The following is a 26,846-nucleotide window of genomic DNA, read 5'->3' on the forward strand; positions in this document are numbered from 1 at the left end:
TTTTCACTTCTATCTCGCTCTCATTTTTTGTGGTGAGTGTATTTTGGGATTTGCTTTCTTTATAAGACCGTAACCGATCTGCGAAGACTCAGCCGCCTCGTCAACCGCCTCCTAGTAGCCCCCAGGGAGTTTGCCCTCGTGTATTGTGATGTAGTTCTTTGGGAAGATGCCGCAACGGATCCCCGTGGGCGTCCGGATCTCGCCCTCCCACCACTCGGCGTGCGGCTGGGAGATCAGGTGGATGATGTCCCCCTTCTTGAATGACAGCTCGTTGTCGACCTCAGAGGTGAAGTCGTAGAGAGCCTTGCACTGCAGGGAGGTATAAACAGAAAAAAAGGGGGAAGGGTCAGTGGGAAGGGGGAAGAGAAGGGGGCACATTGATCTTTTATACATGATGGAAATTGTGCCAAAGACACACATTTGTAATCAAATATATGCAAATTTAGAGATATAGACGACTAGAAGTGTTGCTCCAGTGGCAGATCCAGAGGGGGGCACACCGGGTGCGCACCCCCTCTTTATTTTTTTTTGAAACAAAAGAAATAAAAAGAAAAAATGGGGGGTTAGTGCGCCCCCCTTTAATTTTGTAAAGGCGCCTCCCCTTTATGGAATTCATGGATCCCTCCCTGTACTCTATGTGGTCTCAGAAGGAGACCTCCACTGCTAATCAGTTCATAGCACTGTACATGGACTAATAACTTGGTGGAGATATTGACTTCTAAATGTACTTTAAAACAAAGCGAATCAGTTAACAATCATTACACTCTAATTGCAATGATCTGACATCTAATCCTGAGCATCATCATACAACAGTGGCTGAAAGGAGAAACAGATTTCTGCCGATTTCTCAGGATGCCCTTGCTCTCCGCCAATATCAACGCAGAAGGACTATGGTACATGATCATCATCATCATCCCTGTAGTATCATTATAACAAACATTCTAAAATATGCAGATGGGCACTTATCCCAGTACCCTTCTCTCTAGCATCATGAATGACATTGTTTCAAATACCTCATAATCAGAGACCCCAACCCCAAGCACCTTCTGATCTGGAGATTCTCCCGCCCGAAACCCCTAGCAAACGGGAGACTCCAAGTTGATGTGTGCGAAGTTCCTAGGGTTCTAGACTCTCTGTTGCTATCTAAGGCTTATTTTTTCAACATACTGTACGATAGCAATAAGTAAGAAATCCTTTCCACCGGGAGACACAGAGCCAGTGCGGAAGAAATCAAATCTCAAGCAGTAGAACGGGAGATTTTGCAAAAAAGGGTTTTCGGCGGGAGATCTCCCGTCGAAAACGGGAGAGTTGGAGTCTCTGCATAGTACTGGGGACACTGTGAATACTACAACCCACAAACTTTCCCATGTGATAGCTGTTCACTAAGGTTTTGCCTTCCAATCTACTTACTTTGCAGATGCTATCGTCCCTGTGTGGCTGGGCTCCTCGCATATTCTGTTGGACAGGCTGAATGAACAACAGTAATGTTAAGACTCTCTGCTAAAATGACAGCCCAAAGGTGCTTCAAGATAACTAGCCCTCTTAAAGGGATCGTACAGTTTTGGTTGAGACCTAATTTCGGGTTTCTAACATTTTTTGGTGAAATAATGAGAAACCTCTTATGATATATGAAAGAACGTGTAATTCTATGAGGAATTCAACGTTTATTTGACGAAAATTGGTTTTGAAATGGCTGAGATATAAAACAAGGCAATCGCCAAATTGTGTCTCGCCCATTCGCGTACAAGGAATTAATATCTTTTATAACTCCCAGAAGTTAATTGACCTGCTTATGACCTTTGACCTTGTGGTGACCTTCAATACCCTAAGGGACATTTACCATCCAAGTTTGGTCACAAACGGACAAAGGGATCAAAAGTAATGAGCCATAATCGAAACGCGCCATAAAAACTTAACATTGGGCCCTAAAAATTTGTTGACCCCTTTGTGACCTTTGACCTTGTGATGACCTTTAATTCCCCAAGGGACATCTACCGTCCACGTTTGGTCACAAACGGACATAGGGATCAAAAGTTATGAGCCACAATCAAAACGCGCCCTAAAACATAACATTGGGCCCTAAAAGTTTGTTGACCCCTGTCTGTGACCTTTGACCTTGTGACGACCTTCACCTCCCCAAGGGACATGTTCATCCAAGTTTGGTCACAAACGGACAAAGGGATCAAAAGTTATGAGCCATAAATGAAATGCACCCTAAAAACTTAACATTGGGCCCTAAAAGTTCGTTGACCCCTGTCTGTAACCTTTGACCTTGTGGTTACCTTCAACTTTCCAAGAGACATCTACCATCACCCAAGTTTGATTGCCATTGTAGCAACATGTGCTGAGTTATGTGTGATAAGAGTCTTGCAAGTAAACTTTAACATATGACCTCAAATGACCTTTGACCTTATCATGTGACCTCTTACGGCACCATAACATGAAGGTACCCCCAGTGCATCCATCACCCAAGTTTGATTGCTATTGTAGCAACATGTGTCGAGTTACGAGTGATAAGAGAGTCTTGCATGTAAACTTTAATGTATGACCTCAAATGACCTTTGACCTTATCATGTGACCTCCAACGGCAACATAACATGAAGGTGCCCCCAGTGCATCTATGACCCAAGTTAGGTTGTAATCCAAGCAACTTATGTGAAGTTATTTGTCAAAAGAGAGTCTTGCAGGTAAACTTTAACATAGAAAAGAGGGTCTTGCACATACCCTTTAATATATGACCTCAAATGACCTTTGACCTCATCACATGACCTCTGACAACACCATAACATGAAGATACCCCTAGTGCTTCTATCACCCAAGTGTGGCTGCCATTGCTGTAACAGTTGCCAAGTTATGCATCATAAGAGAGTCTTGCAGGTAAACTTTAACATTTGTGACGGACGACGGACGACGGACGGACGACGGACGGACGACGGACGGACGACGGACGACGGACGGACGACGGACGGACGACGGACGGACGCCATTTGGATCCCTTAGTCTCGCCTTCACCTCCGGTGGGCGAGACAAAAATGAGTGATTCTAATAAAGTGTGGGACCCACACTTTATTACGATCACTTTGTTTTACTTTGTTTTTGGATGTTTCAGTGATTCCAAACCCAATTTTCATCAAATAAACTTTGAATTCCTCTTAAAATGGTATGCTCTGTACTATATCATAAGTGTTTTCTTGGTATCTCGCAAAAAGTTAAAAGCCCAATTCTCATCTCCACCAATACCGTACCATCCCTTTAACCCATTCCAAAAGTCCTGGGCGGACTGGCTGCAGAAATCATCATCTTTGCCATCAATGAATTGGCAACTCTGAATGCCGCTGCATATCATGTAATAGACAAAGATAAGCTGGAACTGGTTGAATCAATAAAATCTATGCATATTTGCCAATTTGAGAAAAATACAGACACTTTGACAGTGTGAAATTTGTAGCCAACTGAACATCAGTTGTGAATTGGGCAATTCAGAGGCATTTGAGCATTCTGTAACAGAAGAAAAAAACAACAACACAGATATGAACAAAAGGTTCAATCCGCCCTGCACAACACTAACAAAAACAAGGAATTTTAGTTAACAAAAAATAATAATAATTTACCGGTACTAACAGGGTGCAGAACTGAACCACAAAATGTTGGTTTTTATGACTTCATGGGTTACTGGGAGCAACCAACAGAAACTATCAGGAGAGAAAATGGTGAGGGCATTGGATAGCTAAATGTGCTTGACACCTGCCAAGCTATACCACACGTTGTAAAACCAGTCAGGTACACCAATAGAGTCATGATATGCAACATCAAGTTTGTTGTTTTGGTGTTATTAAATATCCTGAAATGATGCAAGGCCATGATGTCTCCACAACTTGATAATTTATGATTGCACAGAGGTTAGGAGGACACTCCACTCTGTATGACCAAATATCTTTTGTTGCTTTTTTTCATCGCTCAAAAGAATTTGGAGGGTTTTTCTCTTTCAGTGCATTTTGTGACTCAAACTGTCCGGGTGCTTGATTGTGTATGACTCATTCTGACTCGACCTTTACTTGTGTTCAAATTCATGCAACTCGTTATCAGCCGCAACTGCACACTGTAATTCAAGGTTTCACTAGAAGATTAATGTGTTGGTTCTGAGAGAGGTTGGAATGGGTCACAAACTGTATGCACCATACTATATTCAGTCAATTTTTTTATTATTATTATTTATTTATATTTTTTTTCGAATCGGGACTTCCAGACTTAGCACGTGATTAGATTCACAACTGAGAAGTAAAGTAACGAACAGAGAAATGTACAAGTGCATGTTGTATTCATGTTGGGATTAGAGTTGATATTCATGAATGGCATTAAATTTGCAAGAAGCATCCAACTAGCAAAATTAAAGAAATAAAAACCTTGCAAAACATAATGGCGTATACAGGATACTCCGCTAATTAGGACTTGAAAAGGCAGGTTACCTTCATGCCATTGTCTTTGTGTTGGTGAGCTGCTCCCGGCATATCCTGTCAAAGTAAAGGGACCAGAGTTTAAGATCTTTGAATGGTGGAAAACATGCAAATGAAATGTACCTGTTTATATTCAGGGAATAATTTTCCTGGTATCGCATCGCAATTTGCTATGCATTTTTACACCACTGCTACACAAACTAACTGTTGTGTAGCAGTTTTCTTTCATAGAAGTGTACAGGATACCATTTGAAATATTGTTCATCAGCTGAAGTTGCTAATCAAATTTGAGTTGGAAAATTATTCCACGATATTTGTGAACAAATAAATATATACACAGTTGGTGGGGTGACAAGACTTTGTCTTTTCAAATCTCTGAGAAAATTACTTTTTTGGATTAATTGTCAGATACTGATATAAATATTTTTTTACATTCTTTTTTAATCATGCATATAACATGCCAATCATGTGACAACAGTAAAAGTGAAATTGAGAGTACAGTCTGTGACCAACCAATTGATTGGCTGTATGATTATTCTAACACTGTGAAGATATTGTTATAACTCTTTCACTTTCAAATAAGGGCAATCTAGTATGAATTTTCCTCCACAAGGGTTTTTCTCTTTTTCAATCACTCTAACACATACACACAAGTTCTTTCAGGGTTTCTCCCACTTACCTGCATGCATGCTCAAATTTAAGTTTTACTTTCGAATGTACATTACATCTGTAATATTCTATCAGTGCATATATGCACTCATGTTTCTAAGAAATACACTTCATGACAAAGACCTAAAAATGTTGCTACGGGATGGTAACTGGTACAAACTGTACATTTCCATCATATGGCATTATTTTCCCTCCCTGTAAGTCTGTTGACATTTTAAACAGTATCAAACAACAATTCAAAGGATTAGAGGGAGACAAACTGAAGAAACTCAAACCTGAGCCTTCACCCCTCTGAATAATATCTCTCTTTCAACAATTCAAATGGTTAGTACAAAATTGAAATATGTTTCAAAGTTTGATGGCACAACACCAAATGTGTTTAGTGTTTATATCTTGAACCAGATTTCATTTGGATGGGTCAATTGCTTCAGAGAGAAAGAATTCAAGAATTTGAGCATTTTCACTTGACCTTTGACCCCTGCCGACATCTTCCTTCAAATAATCAGTAAAGCTGGTAATATCCGATTTTCATGATGATAATTTGAGCTATTTTCAAAATACAGGGAAAGATAGAGATACATCTAACATAATCATTCAACTTTGACTCCATGGCCCAAATTTTTCCTTACAGAATCACTGTGCATGACATCTAGTTTACTTTAAGGGTATGCACTGAATAATTGTCAAGATATGTAGAAAATAGTATGATTTCAGTATCAAAGAGCAGATTTTTGGATTTTTACCTGACCTTTGTTTTATGACCCCCTTAACAGAATCATTGCCAGGCAGTACATGCATGTTTAGTTTCATGCAAATAAAATGAGCCATTTCCAGGATATGGAGGAAAAAAAGGTATTTTTTTTTTCTTTCTTTCTTTTTTTTTTCATTTTCATTTGATCTTTGACCTTTGAGCCTATGACCCAAAAACTTTCCCCAGAAAATCTTCACCTGGTTTATACACTTTGCTAAAAGTTTCCCAAAAAATACCTCCAGGCATTGTAGAGATTTGGGGAAAATAGTGACAATTTACGAATTTGACCCTGACCTTGGATCTCTGACCTTGAGCATGTGCACCCAACAGTTGATAGGCACAAGTTCGTCTACTCATATAGGCCTACATATGTCAAGTATCACTTGGATTAATACCTCAAATAGTGCTAGTACTGAACTTCAGAAAATTCTGGCAAGCTTACCCCTAGGCCGTTGTTGTCGAGTGGAACACAAGGGTCTGTGAGCTTGATCTCCTGCAAGTAGGAAAGAAAAAACAATACGAAAAAGTTATCAAGCCTGCCGTTGAAGGTGATTCTCAGCAGATTGTATCACTGTCTTCCAGCTGTTATTGATCAAGGGTAAGAAAAAAAAAAATACATGATGTACCGAGGCCTTGAAATGAATGATCCATGGTACTGTATTGCTGCACTGTCAACAATAGATACTGAGAGTAGAGGCATGAACAATGACCAGAATCTACAGTTGACCTATTAAATGCACAAGAAAGTTAAGAGTCATCCACATTTGTTACACAGAACAAGTTTTCAAACTTTATGCATCTGCCATGGAGTTATGCCAATACGTTCACAAAAGCCGCACATTTTCATCCCAAGTTTTCTTCGCGAAAAATTGTGGTACATGTACTTTTATTGACAGGCACAGGTATTGCATTTCATGCATTGGCTTATGGGCACTTCCAACTTGCCACTATCAAACCCAAATCAGTTTCTCCAAATTGTGTTTTGTTTTTTTTCAATCTGACAGACTTACATGCTTGTATATCGGTGGCCACAATTTATGCACACAAACACACACACAAACACAGACAGAGTCAGTAATAACGTTGTGATGTACACTAGACAACAGTACTTTTGTGTCTCTTAAAGGGATGGTACAGTATTGGTGGAGATGAGAATTGGGCTTTTAGCTTTTTGCGAGATATACCAAGAAAACACTTATGATATAGTACAGAGTACACCATTTTAAGAGGAATTGAACGTTTATTTTATGAAAATCGGGTTTGGAATGACTGAAACATCCAAAAAATAAAGTAAAACAAAGCGATCGTAATAAAGTGTGGGTCCCACACTTAACTAGAATCGCTCTTTTTTGGATATCTCAGCCATTTCAAAACCAATTTTCATCAAGTAAACGTTGAATTCCTCATAGAATTACATGCTCTTTCAAATTTCATAAAAGGTTTCTCATTATCTCACCCCAAAAATGTTAGAAACCTGAAATTGCTTGTAGGTCTCAACCAAAACTGTACAATCCCTTTAAACTTGCTTAGGTCATGTAAATCTTCGTTTGGGTCAAGTTTGGATGGATTATTGAATGCTGGTGAAAAACAGTTTGGTACAACTGTATGTATGCTATCAAAGCACACTGTCTGAGCACATAAAGGGCTAGCCGACATAACGTTGACAACTTGTATGAACTACTGTATGACCCCCTCTGCCATTGATGAATCCTGCCATGTTTGGTCAAAATCCAGCTGCAAATTGTCAGAAGATGCAAATGTGACAAATATGGCAGAGAGGCACAATGGGCCACTCAGGATGCACGACGCATGCTGGACACTGGAATGCACACAATCGTAAGATCGCAATCGCAACACTGACCACTGACTAGTGGGTCAGGTCGTCCAAGGACGTGGGATAGTTAAACTCTGTACTGATCTAATCTCTCTACCTGTTAGTAATACACATGTGACCACATTACTCTGAAAGTATTTTGACATAGGATAAAAAACAACAACAATTCAATAAGTGAAAAAACAACAAAAGAGTAAACCTAAAGGCCACACATTGAATAGGTGAAGACATCACAAACTGTAATATTGTTGCAAGCTAGAAGGATCCAATCAAACACACTCCGGTGATACAATGCCCCAACGAGCCTACAAAACTGTAATTTGCGCCACTGTTCAAGAAAGCATAAGTTGTCTAATACAAACGCATTACTGTATGCCATATAAATAATAGCAATAACACTTGCAATTTGCAATTTGTATTGCACCACATCCACGGAATGAAATGATCAAGGCATGCTCAAAGATGAAAGGATGTAAAGATAAGATAAAGAAATGGTGAAAGCTTAAATATTATGAAACAAAGGATTTCAACTCATTCTATAGATAACTCTGTCGATGATGCATATTTCATGTACTAGAGTGAGTCCCTTCAACACATGATGTCTTGTAAATACAACTGTACTACTCATGTAGGTTATACATTGTAGTTGTACTTGTATATATTGTATACATAATAGATGAATGACAAGTATTTTTACAGTGTAGAGCCTGTCGTCTTCACCTGGCAAAGAAAACATACCCAACCCTGATGTTGAATGGACTGTGTCCCTTGTGGGAATACATGACACAGTGTGTCATTTACATTAGAGGGGAAATGCATAGGGCAGGAATTCCCTCAGAATATAAAGAGGGCCTGGAAACGAAATGTGCATGTCAATCATTTTTACATCTGTGCACAAAAGGCCATTTGCATCAAATGCACTTTGCTGCCTAGAAATAATAAAAAACCTGGGGTCTGTACCTAATAATTATAAAGTACATTTGTGGCATTTATATACCATTAAAGCCAAAATACAGTTCTCATATGTCTGCAAACCTGTCAATTCTTTATCAAATTTGTACACATAAGAATATAAAATGTTTAAATAATGCTGTCATAATACAACTTAAGTTGTGTAAAATAACAAAAATGAGAACTATTAGCCAAAAAGCTTTGCCAAAAGTACTACAATCTCGGGCTTACCAGATCATGGCTGCTACGGGATTTTTTATTCGATTATCGATAATAATATATCGGGTCACAGCGGTATCCACTTCACGCAAGTCTGCATGCAATTCAATACCACTGCCTGGACACAATTCAATCAACGCATACTAGCATCATTCTATAATACCAACTATACTGAATGGGGTGGGTGCTTCAGGAATAAAAGGTGTTCGGTATACTGACTTTCATCATTTTACACTTTTGATCTCGAAATACTGCCAAACAACTCATTGTCTCAGCAAACTATGTCAGTCAGACAAGTTAATTATTTTTTATTCATTTTTTTTTTTTTTTTTTTTTTAAAGGAGAGTTTCCGATATATTGCAAGCAAATTCCAAATTGTGGAATATGAATTTTGAGCCATTCTGAGTACAAAGTTTTAGCTTTAAACACTTCCTCTTTAATAGTATGTATTTTGGCTCCCTGCTAAACATTGCCTCATAAATTCCTGGTATTCTTACTGCATACACACAGAGCAAAGAGTCTATGAGATTTGAGAACTTGCTACCAAATTGTATAGCATGCATGTGCACATACATGTAGACTGTACAACCCGTATCCAAGTGTATCTGTTCATACAATGTATGCTTGTATGCAGACTTTGTGCAGCCTGTACTTCATGTACATGTTTTGTACATTGTATAATGTATTGTAAAAAATTTGTTCAGTATGTATTATATGTACTAGTAGGCCTACATTGTACATATGAACATATGTGCATGCAGCATGCATATTGCATGCAGTAACTCTCTACCCTTTATTGTGATAAATGGTCTACACTGTACGTCAACTACAGTACCTCTCAAAGATAAATATTACCAGCATCATTATTTGTATATACATGTTACATGCTGCACTTTTGCACAGCTCCCATATAAACAGCAGACCAGTATGGTAATGTGTGATTTATATAGGCCTACCCTTCTTTTATAGTGACCTGGACAATTACATTGAATATGTGTATACAACTACATGTACACACAAGTGAAAGAAAAAGGACAATATTACAAGTAGTTTAACTGACAAATAACATCTATAGATAAGTAAATGAATATTCATAAAAAGTATTCCTCTTAGCTATAAAAACAATAATTTTAAATTTTATATTAGGACACAAGACAAATCAATGACGTGTTGGACCACTGATGCAGAATAAACTGCAGTCCCCAAAATTTTCGTAATGTTAAAGGGGTGCAAGTTCAATTCTCTCAGAACAATTTCAAGCTTAATTATTGACACATCTGATCCATAACAATATCAAGTTACTGGTGATCAGGTGGTCATAAAATGTTCTCAGGACTTGGCAAGTCAGTAACGAAACACCACTGTATGGTATTACAGAAATAAAACACATGTATCAATTTACATACACACACAAGTACACAAACAAACACAAACATATGATCCAGAAAGAAAGAACACTATGTAGTGTGTCAGAGAATTTGACCCATTTACAACATCTTGAACATGCATCTATCGTTGAGCCCTACTGGTGAATTGTTCATATACACTATCCTCTGAGTGTTGCCTAATTCCTTGGGGGTGAACCCCAAAAAGAGGGAAGCAAAAAGTAAGACATTATGCAAGCTCACAGAGCTATGTTCGAGCCAAGAGTGACTTGCTCAGTCACTCATATAGGAAAACACAGCACCAAAACCACAAACACTCAGCAGGTACGAACATGTAATAACAAGGAAGTATCTCTCACTCTCATTCCCTCCACTTTCATCACTCTCGTACAGAGGTCTGGAGCTAGGCTCCTTAGAGCTGAGACTCTGTCACCGTTCCAGACACAGTGGAATCGCATGGAATGTCGAACTGCTTGACTGCACGTGCAGTGCCTACAGAACGATCAGCATTTCACACGAGGGAGTCACTGTACCAATGTGTGTCTTCATACGGATATGTGCGACATGACATATGTACAGTACCTGTACTAATGCAGCGTACCTGGGTTTTTGCACTTTGACGACGTCCACAGAGAACATGCTCTGAAATGAGCCGGTAAACTTCATCGCATGAAAGACGTAATGGAGAGTTTGTATTGTATTTGTGGATATCAGCACAAACACCAAACTGAGGCAAAGATAATCACCATGACTGTGTTCATTTTCACTCTTGTTTGGTGTATAATGTGCGTATGCGTTTCTTATTCCTGTTAACCCTTACTTCGCAAAAAAGCAGAGTGAACTGAAGCAACATTATACTCTGCTTCTAAATGACAGCATTCTTCAATCACAATGCAACGACTGTACAAACAGTCCATTAAAACTGTAAAACTGTTAAAACGACATAGGATTGAACCCACTGCAAAATACTTACTCCAAATGACATCAATATTCAAACTGACAATCAAGAAAATTTAGAAAACCATCTCCCTTCTTCCTAACCCCCCCCCCCCCCGACAAAACGGCTTCAGAATGCATAAGTAACATGTACGTATAATCACAAAGAGTACTGTACTTGAGAAGAGGAAGTATATTGTCCCCACAACAAACAACCAGATGACTAAATCACTTACAAATATAGTTTTTATTTACGAATCACAATTGTCTTGGTCCCAAATATTGAAAACTGTGTCTGCTCTTCATAACATGCTCAAGCTTCAATGCAGAACATAAAAGTTTCATTTTCAATCCACTGATTGACATGAAGACGAACATGTATTAGAATTTACTCCGTAGAATGGGTTGAATGGGATTTTGCTTGTATTTCTCTTCCAAGAAGTAAGTTTTAGTGCTGAATCATACTGAGTTTTGATGTTCATAATCAACATTCTGAGACACTCCTCAGATGTATAGATTTACATAGTCCTGATACATGTAGTAATTGACCTTGTCATGGTCTGCCTACATTGTATGTGTAAGTGTAGATAAAGAATACAATGGGTGTGGCTGAGAGATCTTCCACACTCATAATGAAACCAATGTGTTGCAGTTGGAAGTTTTGGACAATCAAAAAAGTCCTGCATCATCCAGGAATTGCTACACAATTCTCCACATAATCACAAAATTCTACAGACTTTCAAACACATTGCAAAAATGACTTGACGACTAATTCCTTCTTAAGAATACAGGATGTGTTGTAATCGTAACTAACTGCATTACTTTTCAATCCTTGCCATTTGTTCATCATGCATCCTGAATTCCCCATAATCTATTTGGCTTTAGTAATAAACAGCCCCTACTAGCATTCAAAGAATACAAATATTCTCCAGGAATATAGGGTGACTATTGCATAGAACTGTGCATTTATCCTGCACATTTCATCAGAACTCATTCATACCTTTTTAAGTCACTTTAGGAGACACACAAATAAACAAGCAAATGCCAGAAAACACATACAAGAGTAACCTTCTTGACAACAATACTTTTCCCTTCCATTTGGTTGATTTCCAAACTAAAGATGAGGGTGTATCTGTTTTTTTCCTGTTTTGTTTTTTCCCAGATACCTTTTGTAAACAATTCTGAGGCAAGCATTTCTCGCGTTGGGGAGGCTGGGGTGCAGTTGCTATTGTGAAACTGAGCGGCTCTTAACGCCCTACAATGCATTTTGGCAATGCTACGATCTACTGAATCCTGTGAAAAGAAGGGGGCTGGATTCACTACGTCGAGAATAGCACATGACTCACTTCATGACTAAGATAAATGTGTTGAAACAGAGCAACGTCAGGTGATAACACACACACACACACACACACACACACACACACACACACACACACACACACACACATACACACACACACACACACACACACACAATGCAGAACTTGTGACTGGACACGTGTATCACATGTATGTTTCAGTACGATATTTCATAGGTATTATATAAGAATGCATAAATTTCATGCACGGATGGTACATTAATGTGCATCATTGTAGTACATCTCAAATCAAGAACTACAGAGATAGGCACGAGTCATCAAACTAAACAGAGGGTACCTTTTAACACATTGACCTGAATAGAATATGGATATGTGCACTGAATGCCTTCTTTTGTTACTAGGCAAAGACCTACAAAATGTTATCACATTCATTGTGCACCTACTGCATATCAACATTCTACCTCAGCACATACAATGTAGCAATGTGCAATTTGCAACATACTAAAACTACCTCATTTTGGGGAGGATACAACACAAACTCATAAATGCCTGCAATATGCATTGTACTGCTTCCAGGGCAGCTGTTTAATATCACGATCTGACACACTGCACTGGCCAATTAATCAAGCACTTGTACCCTGGAGTTGGTTGGGTAAGCCATTTGGTTGTTCATTCACTTGTGCAGTACTGCGTACTCTCCGGGCAAAAGTCATGGGTTATGTATTTTCAGTCAGTTGTGCATGAAATTCCTCTTCTTTGATGATGTACTTGTGTTGGAAGTTTATGGTAGAGTAAATAACTCTTCACGTCTCACATTTGATGTCTGGAATGCACACATGTTATTTATATCAAAGTACAGTATTCTACCAGCATTATTTTACCAGGCCAAATACACATAACTGCTTGATATTACTGATCAATGATATACAATGTAACTTGTACACTTTTAAGCTATTGTTCTGCAAATAACGACTGGGTGAGCAAAGTTAAAAGGAACTAGCTGTGCCTGAATAGCTTGGACAGCTGTACAATCATTTATTTATTTCCATGCAGGAATAAACCGTATGCTGCTCTTGCACATCAATAAAAAAAAAAGAGTTCAACTATTCACTGTGCATGTCCTTTAGAATCAACATGTTGAAGGTAAACTTACATGTACACTGTGCTTTATTAGATGACACCGACAGACTGTAGTATACATAGAAATCAAAGAAAGCTATGGAACTTATAATTTATATTTTTAACGATTCCAAAGTAAGTATGGACTTTTTGACTTCATGAAGAAAAGGAAAAAGTAAATTAATGACAATCAATGTAAACAATAACTGAATAAAACATGGAAATATTCTCAGTACATTAACTTTTGCATACTTCGTGCTACTTTTGGCTAGCGCCAATTATAAAACCAAAACATATCTTCACAATTTTCTCTGCACATTTTGAATGGGTTGAAAATTGTGCAGCATGAATTCAAGAACCCATGAATGTTTTTGAGCCTCTCAACAAGAAGAATTAATCACATGAAAATATTTACGTTAACAGTAACTGAATTGAATAAAAGGATCGGGCATGTAAGAAAGAGATGGAAAAATAAAAATGACAGGGAGACAGACGGACATATGCATACAATGTACATTTATGTATACAGTGTACATGTGTATATAGGGTGTGTGAGTGTGTGTGACTCTCTGTGTTTCTCTTTCATTCATAATCACCCATTTTGACCTTTTGACCTGAACCATCTATTTTCAAATTCCCCAAAACTTTCTTCCTGACCTCTGCCCTTTGACCCTTCAGAGTCTTGGCATTTAGATAACTGGAAAAAAAAAAATGTTGTCACCTTTTACAAGTGTATCTTTGCATATAGACAATGCTAGTTTGATCAAGCTCCCTAAAGTATTTCAGGAGACATCAGTACTGTACTTTCTTACTTAAATGACCTTGACCTCTGACCATTAAATAACCAAATTTGAGATTAAGACTGCCTGAAGAAAAAATAGCTCTCCCATTGCTCATACCTATACCAGATTTCATCAAATTGCGTCACCTTATAATTACATAATGCCAAAGTTTTGGCTGTAACTTGTCTTAAGATCACAAATAAAAACAAAACTTACAACATAGACACACAGACCTGTGAATTCACTGCTCTGCACCGACCAATTATTTGTGATTAAATTTTACTAGTTTTCTCATGCTATTGTAAACACAAATTTCTTAAATTAAATTTGTAGCTTTAACTGCTAACCTTCACTCCGAATTTTGGCTGTAGACCACACAATCCATACACTTTTGTCAAGTTAATCATAGTCTTGGATGATCACTGAGCATGGTACAATCACAAGTTCCATTGGAATATTTTCCATGTTCCTAATTAGTAACCTAAGAAAATATTACTCTAAAATTGTGCAAGGACAGGCGGACAGGTTGCCCCAAACCATGCTGCCTCCAGCACCATCACAAAGTGTGAAGATAAGGCAAAAACAAAGAGACCTACACTGTAAGTTTGCTTCCGTACAAGTATGCATTTACTTCCCACTCAACATGCAATGTAGGGTGTGCACATGCAAACATGTGTGTCTGGATATAAGCCTCATTTCAAGGGGATCTCTGCAGTTGAAGACTAACCACAGGAAATTAACAATAAAGGATTTAAAAGTACCGGTATGTCATTTTTGTGGTGGCCTGTAGTGCTGGATGTAGGCACGAAGGTCATGATCACTCACTCGTTTGTGAAAATGCCATCACTTCGAAATAATGCAAAAGAGACCCCTATGACATAGTTGTCATCTCAGACGAATGTTGGTATTCACTGTGACAGAATATTACCGTATACACCATAAATCTTTAATAGCGATTCTACACAGTAATTTCACGCGAACTGGGACTTCCAGACAATTCTGCGAGTGGCTGAATTCGTGATAATGGAGTACAGCAATGGACAGAGAAATGCCCATTTGTAATGACAGCACATGTTGACGAGTGGGAGGAGACTGAAATCCATCAGAGTAAGAACATCCTGTTAGCTGAAACTCCTTTGTGCCTTACTCCATGTGGTTATCAAATGATTTGTAGAATTTTATGATACATGTATCATTTTATTGTACCCTCAAGACATGGAAATAAATCACCCCTGATCAGTCCAGTGATATTAGTTCAGTTCAGTGGTATTAGTTGCATTTACAGTCTACATAATAATATACCAAGATATACCAATGTGTTGATGTCCGATTATCGATGTTAATATGAGATATGTTGAATGGTATTTTCTATGATTTACAATGTTGACAAAATATGATGTTTTTCTAATGTTTTACATGTCATTTGAATCTTGTTAATATATAGTATGCTTTTTGTAGAAAGTAAATAAACAAAACAAATATCCTGACACAGACAATATACATGTGTAAATGATTGAATTGGAATTGGAATAACATACATCATAAACAAATTGCAGTAATCTTCAATTCTGCCTTATCGCATACAAATGAAAACGTTTTGCTGCCAGCGGTCGGGTCCGTATGCTGGCCATATGTTACATGCAAATGAATGAGGTGATCTAACGCACCCACACGCGACACGCAGAGGTCAAGCAAGGTTACACTTTTGGTGTTCACTTGTACACTTCCAGTAATGCAGACTTACTGTGCAGCAGGCACAGGCAAAGCGTATATATAGACATGCGATAATCGCATAGCTATTTTTTCTCTTTCTGTCGGTCATGATTATCAAAAGATATTGTCACTCCACAATAGAAATGCATTTTCAGAGCTTATATGCTAATATTCTTTGTCCAACATGTAACAATTGTTGAGAAAATCTAAAAAACTATGGTACTTTGGAGATAGAGTGCATCATGCCTTTAGTGCATGACATAAAATAGAGATCGTGCTATGCACCAGCGTAGCGTTGTCAACACACTGTTCCAGAAACTGAATAGTGCCACCACCATTTGAGTTTTTAAAGTTATGTAGGATAGGGAGAATTTGATAACGAAGCACATAATCCTGTCATAGCATGTTTCTCTTCCTAGGTACGTGTGTGCCAGCCTACAAAACGTTTGTAAGGACACTTATTCTGAGTACTCAAGAAGCCCATCATACACCATAATTCCACTTGGAGTTTGCATCATGTGTGTTCAACTGCACACGTGAATGCTGACATTATAAGAAATCGTGCATGCACAACCCAAGCACCATATGTACAGCTGCTAGATAGGCCAATGTATTATGAATGACGGGTGAATATATCACGGAGACCTTTCCAGCTTACAAATAGACTTTGAAATGCCACACAATGATGAGAAGGCACAACACAACACTATGTACTGTACACTGTACTCGACCACTCCTATACAGCATTTGAAATGCATCAATGCGACAAAGCTGGAAACACACAAACATATATTTAAAAAAAAAAAATAAAGCCATACACACAAGGACAAATACACAGAATACAATGTACATACAAATCATAGGTCAACTATAGGGAATAATTTTCAAACTCAATTCTGACTAGTAATTTTAGCTGATGAATAGTTTTTCAAATAGCATACACTTCTATGGAAGAACACTGCTATACAAAAGATAGTTGGTGTTGCAGCAGCATGGCAAATGCAAAGCAAATTGTGATGCGATACCAGGAAAATTACACCATGAACTACTTGTGCTAAAAGTAAGTTTTATGTCGCTCACACCACTTAGACAAGCCAATAATATGAAACCAACATTTCAAGAGGACATGTCCCGTGCACGCGAGAACCTGTACAGCCATATCAGTCTCTACATGTACGTCTACTTGGGCGCTGGGTATACAAAGTACTTGTAGTTGTCTATGAGGGCAACTTGTTAGAATATATATTTGGATAGGTAGAGACCACTGTCTTGTCTGTAAAGCCCATCTTTTCTGAAATTCTGCAGACTGGTTATCTTTAGCTTTGCATAATTCTGCATGTTAACCTTTTGCAATCATCATTTGAATAGGACAGTGGCCTTCAATTTCAAGAAATTTGATGGCAAAACCATCTTTCCCACTTGTCCCTGGTACAAGCTGTACAAATAATATGAGGAGTTCAGACTAGACATCATGGGCAATTGTATTACTGTAAAACATGATATATTCGCGGCATGAATTTTTCGCGAATTGGAGCCAACGGCCTTTTTGGCGGTATGAAATTTTCGCGAACTGGAACTGGTATTCAATGTATATAGTGTAGACAAGAACTTTCGCGTGCATTTTAATTTCGCGAATCTTCGCGCTCGCGAAATTCGCGAAATTAAAATGCACGCGAACATTTCTCGTTTTACAGTATTCTTGTTTATTTTAGTACATTATGTTTTTCATGTAGATTGTTTTTTTGCTACAAATAAATGTATCTGGACATGTAGACTTGCTCTACAGTTCTGGCAGTACCGTGATACAACATGCGTGATGAACTTTTGCCCAAGACAGAGAGCAGTTTTAGAGTGGAATCAGACACAGCTTTCTGAACAGTCTGCACATGTTTTGCCGTATGGGAAATCTGTAAAAAAGTACATGTACAGTAATACCACTTTGATAGTTACATATCAAAGTCATTTGTAGAATAGATAGAGAGAAAACTCAGCAAACCAACAAGGATTCAGGGTCCCTACCTGTGTCCTGCTGACGGAGTTTGTTCTGTGATATTCTACCAGGTCATTTAGTGAATTGAATTTGACGACCCACAGGAAGTACTTCCCTGACTGATCCGTCAGGATCTTGAAGTGTTGAATGGCATTCTGAAATCTGCAGTGGTTGAAACAAATAATGATAATAAAACAACAAATAGAAGGGGGGGGGGATAAAACGATTTATAGAATGGGTAGTGAGAATCCTGCGATCTCATTGGTCGAGAGCTATGTGTTGATTTGTACTGGCCGCACGCTGAGTCACAGTGGTAAATATGTCATCGCGCACTTGTAGCAAGAGTACGCGCACTTGTAACAAAGGTTCGCGCACTTGTAACAAAGGTTCGCGCATTAAGCAATGTTCGTGTACTCAGTACGAGACACCTATTGGTTAAAACAACCATGCGTCAGTTTTTACTGATGCATGGCAAACCATGCGTCCAGTAAAAACTGATGCATGGTTTTCGGGCTCTCGTCTATGCCAAGCCAATAGGAAATGCATCCAGTAAATTTGTCATCGGGTAACACGATAGAAAAATGGGTTTTTGGCAAGAAAATTACCCATTCTATAAAACAGATGACGCACATGTCTTTTCGTGCGTCAGTTGGAATATAGTGTGCATGCCATAACTATGGAATTTAGCCTAAACCCGCGAGGCAAAGCTGAGTGGGTTAAGCATTCCATAGTTAACTTATGTACACAATTCCGACTGACGCACTCAGACCTGTGCGTCATTTGTATAATAATGCTAACAAAGGGACAGGACAGGGATGATATTGAGTATTCAATCTGGGTATGGAATACTGTTTAACCAGAAATATTTACGGCATGAAACTTGCACAAATTGGAGCCAACAGTCTCTTTCGCAGAATGAAACTTTCACAAAATGCCAACCATGAAAAACCATAAGTATGTATACACGTGTACTAGTAATGGAGGGATTTGCTGAACTTCGGTGAGCAGTTTACATATGTGACTCTTGTCTCCACTGCAAATTCTCGAAAGTTTCGTGCACACAAGAAATTCTTAGGAGTTGTTACTCCTAAAGTGACACGCTTACTGAGGGAGCACCAAAGGTGGTCTTGTATACAGAGGACTAGGACAATCACTGACAAATGCAACTTGGGTGGCAAATTTGATGCAGAATTCAACTGATATCATAGACTATTTTGTTTAACCAAAGAGGTTCTAGAGAAAGGAGTCACAACTGTCATATTTCCTTTGCTAGATGTTCGAAGCCGCCGCTCAAAATTATTTGAAGCATGTGCCAAACAGGATCTGCCGCGCAGATACGAAGACAATTGACTCGTGTCTCATTGCATAATCACTAGCCACTTTCAAAGGAAGATGTCTTTGTGATGGTAATTACTTTTCGCTATCCCTTCTCATAAAAGGTAGGTGGTACAGACATGAGGATACTGTGCGAATAGAAATTGAGCAAAAAATGCTGAAATAAAGATGAAAATCACTCGACTGGACATACCCGGGCACTAATCTGATATATCTATCAATAAAGAATTATACTTGAAGATTAATTCCATATTAGTTTTATTTGTGGAAATGAGCGGAAAAGTGATAAAATCAGCTTTCCAGGATGGTACAGTTTTAAGAATTTTCACATGATACAGCTCTGATTTACAATTCTGCATAAATTTCTGGACGGGATCGACTTTTGTTTTACATGCTTTATCATTACGTAAAATTTCACTTCATTTGATAAATAAATAAGCAAAATATGGCCAATATTATAACTTTCAAAATGAATCTTCAGATTGCTCAGCAAGACAGCGGCGTCGAACATCGATCATCAAAGGCGAAAGTGCACCTGTGGAATTCTTTTGTACATCAACAGAAATCTGACAACTGCTTGAATAATTACAGCCAGTTGGAACTCCATGTATAAAACCTCCTTGGTTTAACTTCATACCAACTTTGGAGGTACAGTTAGTTCTTCTTAGATTCTTATGCCTCAAATTCTCCACAGCAATCCAGGCAATCTTCAGACAAAAATGGGGGGGGGGGGGGGGCAGGAGGGGGCTTTTAAAGTCTTGCTGATGAAAACCACTGCCCTTCCCGCACATTTGTCTCTCACTGGCTCAGTTCAAAACATGGCTTAAACAGAACAGAATTTAGAAGGAGTAGGCAATTTGTAATTACTTTGTAGAGGTGCGCAGAAATACTGGTTGAAATGCCACCACGACATACAGTGGACTCCCGTTATAACGAAGTCTTGGGACCGGCAGTTTTCTTTCGTTATATGGAATTTTCGTTATAACCGGACATATAAACAATAAAAAAACATAGAGCGGATAATGTTGCGGCTTGAATTTTTATTTCGTTGTAGCCAAAATTTCATTATAACCATGTTCGTTATAACGGGAGTGCACTGCACACACTTGCAGGGACCTGTTATTTCTTGCTGTGGAAGAATTTGTGATATCAAATTTTGAGGTCATGTGTATTCAGTGGCTGATCCAGGTGGGAGCGCACCAGGCACGCACCCCCTTTATTTTTGTGTTAAAACAAAAGAAATATAAAGAAAAAAGTGGGGGAGGGGTGCGTGCGCCCCCCTTTTACTTTTGCAAAGGCGCCCCCTCTTTATGGAATTTCTGGCAATCCGCCCCTGGTATTGGAAGGAGTCACTATTAAGAGCAGCTTTTCTGTGAAACAGGGTCATGAGGTGACCTCCTGCATGAGAAGTCAACAGTGCGTGAGAAGCACTTCCACGAAAAATCTGTGAATACTCACTTGACCGAGAGGGAAAAATTTCCTGGGTCGGGGTTACTCTCCGAGTCTCTGATCATGAAGGCACCGTCACGAGGCATGGCCATTAGATGGTCTTCTGCTAGCTTTCGTGTAATCTTTCCAACGTACCATCTACAGAAGATATGGGGGGGGGGGGCACACAGAATAAAAAAACATATGAATAAATTCATGTTGCACTGATCTGATCTGATAATTAATCAATGTGAAAGGATTATAATCATTGAACAAATACACCCTATGCTGCTATAAAACACATACTAATTTCTCCCTCAGACAATTACAAAATATACTGTCAATGTCTCAGTGTATTGTACACATGTATGGACTACAATATGAGATAAAGACGATTTCTTCAAAATGCCCAGAAATGTCTGTGCTGGCAGCTGTTGCATGCTCGATAAAAGTAGCAGGCCTACTAATGAAGTTACAGCCTTTCAGATGTACACGACTCGATTTGCTAAATTTCTACCCAATCTTTTGCTCTTTTTTTTCATGGCATTCATGGTGAAAGGCTTATATTGGTACACTTTGTAGCTACATACATTGCAATATGCCATGTCAAGCTGTACATGTACCTGCATCAAAGCAAACTTACCCATGGCTCCTTTCTACAGTGACATAATTCTCTGGTATTAAGCCTTGCCTGGCACCCAAATGAGCGAGTAGCCAGTGTTTGTCTTCTCTTCGTATCACCTGCAGAAATAAAAATAATACACATTCACAAGAAAATTCCATCTTTATCAAAAGGAACCATGTTTCATTTCAGTTTCAATTACAGCTGTACATTGTACACAGAGTGGCTCATTCACAACAGCTGTTACTGAGATGAAAGAATTCTAAAATGGTTTAACCAAAAACATGTACTTGTACAAGTACATGTACTACATTGTATGCATGCATCTCCACTACATGACTATAATCTTCCTAATGGTAATCACACCCACACCAATATTGACTCATGGAATTATCCTTCAGCATACAGTCCACTTTTACAGCTGTATATGCCCTGAATACCACATCAAATGTAACATTCTATTGTATTTAATGGCAGATTTTCATTTCCGCTATGAAATGTCTACAATGTGTACATGAACTGTTCAAATATTCTTAGAAAATAGAAAAAAGTTGTGTCAACTGCAAAGCTGAAAAGATTTATGCCTCAACTCCTTATAAATATAAAAACAAATTGAAGAAATTTATACATTCATACTTCCTATACCATATTGCTTTTGGCCTAGTGTACTGTATAGTTGTATGTCACAGTATCACCAGTGGTGTTATTCCTACCATTTCTACAAATGTACAAAGTACATGCCCTCTGTTGATGAACTCCTTATTTTAAAAACCATTTAAACGAAATATAGTGCACTGTATCAGAGACAGACAGAGTTCTTTACATGACCAGCAGGTTCAGCAATGCAAAAAAAAAAAAAATGTCAGAGGGGTCCGGTGAAAGATGTTAGCCGCATGAACACACGACAGCCACAGGCCGTACAGCAGGCTAGGGCTTAAGGTATTGAAACTGAAATATATTAACCCTGTATACGAAAGTGAAGCTTGTCAAGTATCATGATTAACACTTCCACTATGGCATAATGTGACAAAAATAATGCATGACCATCTTTCGAATGTTTCACTATACACAGTACATGATAAATGAATACTAGGCAAGATTGTCTCTTTGTACTCAATTCAAGAGCTGGTGGCAGACACTAATTATTCTCAAGGCAAATACACATGATACGATACACAAGTTATTAATTACATGGATAAGCAAGAGATATCAATACATAAAGATAACAGTGTACAAATGCAAGTACCACACTTTCATAAAATTTACTTTGTGGCAGGATGAAGGTCATACATGTACAATAGGCAATCTAAATTCATTTATTGGAAAAACTTCCTTAGTTACAGTTGTCTGTCCCCCCCCCCCTTATCTTGCCATACAACTCTAAGTCCCTATTTAAACCTTGTTAGCCTGTATGCATAGATGCATGCTGTCCCCACCACATGCCAAATGTGCATGCATGCATCTGTGTTGTACACTAACACGGGTAGGTTGTGCAGATAGAGTGGTACGACAAAATCAGGGGGGGGGGGGACATAAGGAAGTCTATCAAAATGTTATTTCGAAACGTAAAAATTATACATGTACTGTAAAATTAGAAATTTTTGCGCATATCTTTATGAAACTTTTACAACTTTCATGAGCCAAAATTCACACAAAGTACATGTAGGCCTATAATGCATCGAAAAGGTTTTGTCTAGATATGCAATGCAATGAATCCCAGAGGCCACTTGTGACAGTTTTTATGGGGTGAAAAAGGCCATTGGCCCCAATTTGTGAAAGTTTTGTGCCGTGAATATTTCTGGTTTTATAGTAAACTCACAGAATATTAGAGAAGGTGGCTCTCACTCACAGCACCTGGCTGGCTTTGGTGTCTAACTTGATATCAACACAGTGCACTCCAGTTATAACTTACACGGTTATAATGAAATTCCGGTTACAGCGAAGTAAAAATTCATGCAGCAACATTATCCAATCTATGTATTTTTAGTGTTTATTTGTTTGGTTATAACAAAATTTCGATATAATGAAAGAAAACTGCAGGTTCCGAGGACTTTGTCATAATAGGAGTCCCCTGCATCAAGGGCTCTAACCTTCAGGTTTACATAGTACTGCACAGTATGTTATCATATGAAGCCACTTGATTTGTACCGGAGAGGGTCCTGACCATGCAAGTTTACAAACAACCACAGCAGAGATAATGAAATTGGTAGCGAAAGTCCTGTGATCTCATTGGTCAAGGGCTGTGTGTTGATTTTTACTGTCCACATACTGCCTCACAGATGACAGCAATTATGAACATACAATTGTAAATATCACGCAATTGCAGCAAAGGTTCATGCACTATTCCCAGCAGGCAGTAATTACTGGATGCATGCTTTTCATCTATGGCAAGCCAAAAGAAAATGCATCCAGTATATATGCCATCAAGTTCCATGATTAAAAAGTGGCTTTTTGGCAATAGAACTGTCCCCCGTTCTATAAAACAGATGACGGACACATCTTTTTGCACGTCAGTACGAATAGTGTGCATGCATAAGTTATTGCTACGGTCCTATACTTTTCTACAGAGTACTAGCCTACTGTAAATCCATTATTCAGCTTTCACCTCGCTTGTGGGTTTATATGGCAGCATTCCATAATTACCTTTAATATGCCCAAGGTGTTATGCACACAATTTCCACTGGCTGACGACGCACTCAGACCTACGCATCATTCAATGAGACGGGACGACCACTACGGACAATCTACATTGACCACCCTTTCTATACACATGTCCACCTGTTGCTTCTCTGGGTAACCGTTAATTACACGCTATTTTTTTTTTCCATCTTACACTAGACAAGGCTTGTAAAAAAAAAAACTTTTTTTTTAAACTTCATGTCATAATAATTGTAACACACCGTAGTTATGTATAAACTCGGCCTAGCGGATAAACTCAGCCCCCAGCGCGCGCAAGGACCCATAGTTGTAAACTTGTAATGTGCGCGATGGGGGCCGAGTTTACCCATCATATTAAACTACGGTACTAATTACATTACTACATTAAACATCTTACTCTCTTGAGTCTGTATGTTAGTAATGTTACTTGAGAGTGATAGACTCTTCCTTTCCTAATTTAGCACACATGACAGTTTTGACTGCAAGATCTTACAAATGTAAAGAAAGCAAAGTTTACTGATCGTGTCTAGCTCAGTCATACTCGCTTGTGGACTGGACGAGTCGAGAACATGAATTACCTTCAGTATAGCATTTTTCTTGAAAGGAAGTTCATCTTCATCGGCAGTGCAAAAGTCATACAAAGCTTTGTACTCCATCTTAATGGTGTGTTGTTGTTGTTTTTGGTCAGTGAATGCTCATAATATTTTCAAAGTGCTAACTCCTCCTGTGTGTGAGCGCAGTCGGGTCTGCGTGTACTTCCACCAGCAACGACGATCGTGATTGAGAAGCGCTCGCTCGCTCCTACTGCACACTCTATCTATGCACACTACACACGCCTGTCACCACGTATTATAAACACGACTCCGCACCGCAAATCTGTAACAATTCCCTCAAAATCAGGCTTGTATTCTCACTCAATACGGTTATTCCTGACAAGTCCAGATTCAGTCCTATTTCAGTCACGTCAAATCGGTCGCTAGCCGTAATAACAGTAATCATCCACGACAATCTTCTTGTTTCCTTCTCCTTGTCGTACTTTGGAACAAAACTTCGTATAAGAACACAGTCTGTAGATCACATAGACAACAACGTTCACAACACTACTTTTGGTGTGTAGAAAGATCGGTCACACGCTATTTCCGTATTTGCGGAAATAAGGCGCGCGCGTTTATAAGCAGTTGTCGTTGTAGTTTGATTCAACATGGGTTCGGACTGAAAGGTTATCCCGCGTGTGTGAACATAGAACATGTGCAGCGGGCGCGCATCAAACTGGAGATTTTGACACACGTAACAGTTTGACGGCAACAGATGATGGCGTGTGTGGTATGGAGTGCTCAGTATATACACGGTATACGTACTCAGTTTTTATCCTACCTTTTGAAGGAAGTGAATAGCAAAAATATTTCTCATTATTTTATGACTGTTTTGACTGCACAATGGAGCTCTCTCTCTTCCCTAGTAATTGGACAAAAATAAAAATGCACTGACATCTAACCTGTATCCAATTTACAGTCCTATGTCGACTCAGAAAACGTAGTTGTTTACCTAATTTCAATAGTTAAAAAAGTAGAATTCCACATCAAGTTGGCCGAAATACAGAAAGAGAATTCAAATGAATAGAATGGGGAAGGTTTCATCAAAATGATAAAGTTATGATTTTACTGTTTTACCCGCCCCCTCCCCCCCCCCCCCGAACAGTAGTATTATATACAATGTACCTACTCATACATGTATTTCTGACGATGATGATGATGTCGTACTTAGTAATCGCCTCATAAGTCTCCCATTGACCTATTAATAGCGCTCAACTTTTTTTTTCACTGTATAAATCAATGTATTATTTATAATCGATCTGTGATATGAAATGAATATAAATCAAACAGAAAGAATCGAATCATCGGTATCAAATTTTTTTTTTGTGTTACAAGGAGCAGATAAGGCTAGGCCTAGATTCAAATTTGTTTTTCAGCGCAGTCCAGTTTTATTTAAAACTTTCAATAAAAGAAATATTATAAGCAAGACCAAATTATACAAACATGATAACAAAAGAATAGGTAGGTAGTCCATTGCATAAGCAAAATGTTTCATTAAAAAAAAAATAATGTACATTACATTTTCAAAATGTTCTGAGACAGCACAGGATCAGGCTTTGCCATTATAGTCAAATCCCGGGTCCCCGTATACGGTTCAAGTTGAATATAAAAATGGTATTGCTTCAAAATCATTACAAATGTATAATATTACATAAATTTGCACACACATACACACACTGACAATATTGGTAAACAATATCATGAATTCTCAGTATTGGGGTCTACTGATTTCTGAAATATAACGTTAACTTTCTTTTAGATGCTTTTGACTTTAGACTTATTTATTCCAATCTGAATGCCATTCAAAATTTTGGGTCAATAAATGGAATTGTAATATATGATGGCATAGTTGTGGCATATATGAAAGTGTATATAGAGTCCTATGAATAGTGTCACTCTCATGTCATAAGTATACATTATAATCATTCAAATGAAAATACTTGATTGTGGAAACATTTTCCTCAAACATAGGTACATAAAAACTGAACTTTACACTTCATAAAACATTATACAATTTCGAAAACTTCGGATTATGACACATAATATTTGGCTATGTGTGGGCAAGACTGAATATATTCTTGTACA

At 38.4% G+C, this 26,846-nt stretch overlaps 1 protein-coding gene across 1 annotated transcript; it reads right to left on the reverse strand.

Annotated features, from left to right (window-relative positions):
* Window positions 1-58: 58 nt before the first annotated feature.
* On the reverse strand, window positions 59-25,252 carry LOC139733616 (growth factor receptor-bound protein 2-like). Its single transcript, XM_071644426.1, has 8 exons — window positions 24,747-25,252; window positions 21,532-21,629; window positions 20,919-21,047; window positions 18,155-18,287; window positions 6,317-6,367; window positions 4,467-4,511; window positions 1,411-1,467; window positions 59-309 (listed from the first exon to the last, which is right to left on the reverse strand). Exons 1-8 carry the CDS (start codon window positions 24,822-24,824, stop codon window positions 112-114), a joined length of 789 nt encoding a protein of 262 aa, XP_071500527.1. The 5' UTR covers window positions 24,825-25,252; the 3' UTR covers window positions 59-111.
* Window positions 25,253-26,846: the final 1,594 nt, after the last annotated feature.

Source organism: Diadema antillarum, unplaced genomic scaffold (assembly GCF_040938485.1).
Source record: "Diadema antillarum isolate AM-2024a unplaced genomic scaffold, OU_Dant_1.0 seq00000484_RagTag, whole genome shotgun sequence".
NCBI lineage: Eukaryota > Metazoa > Echinodermata > Echinoidea > Diadematoida > Diadematidae > Diadema > Diadema antillarum.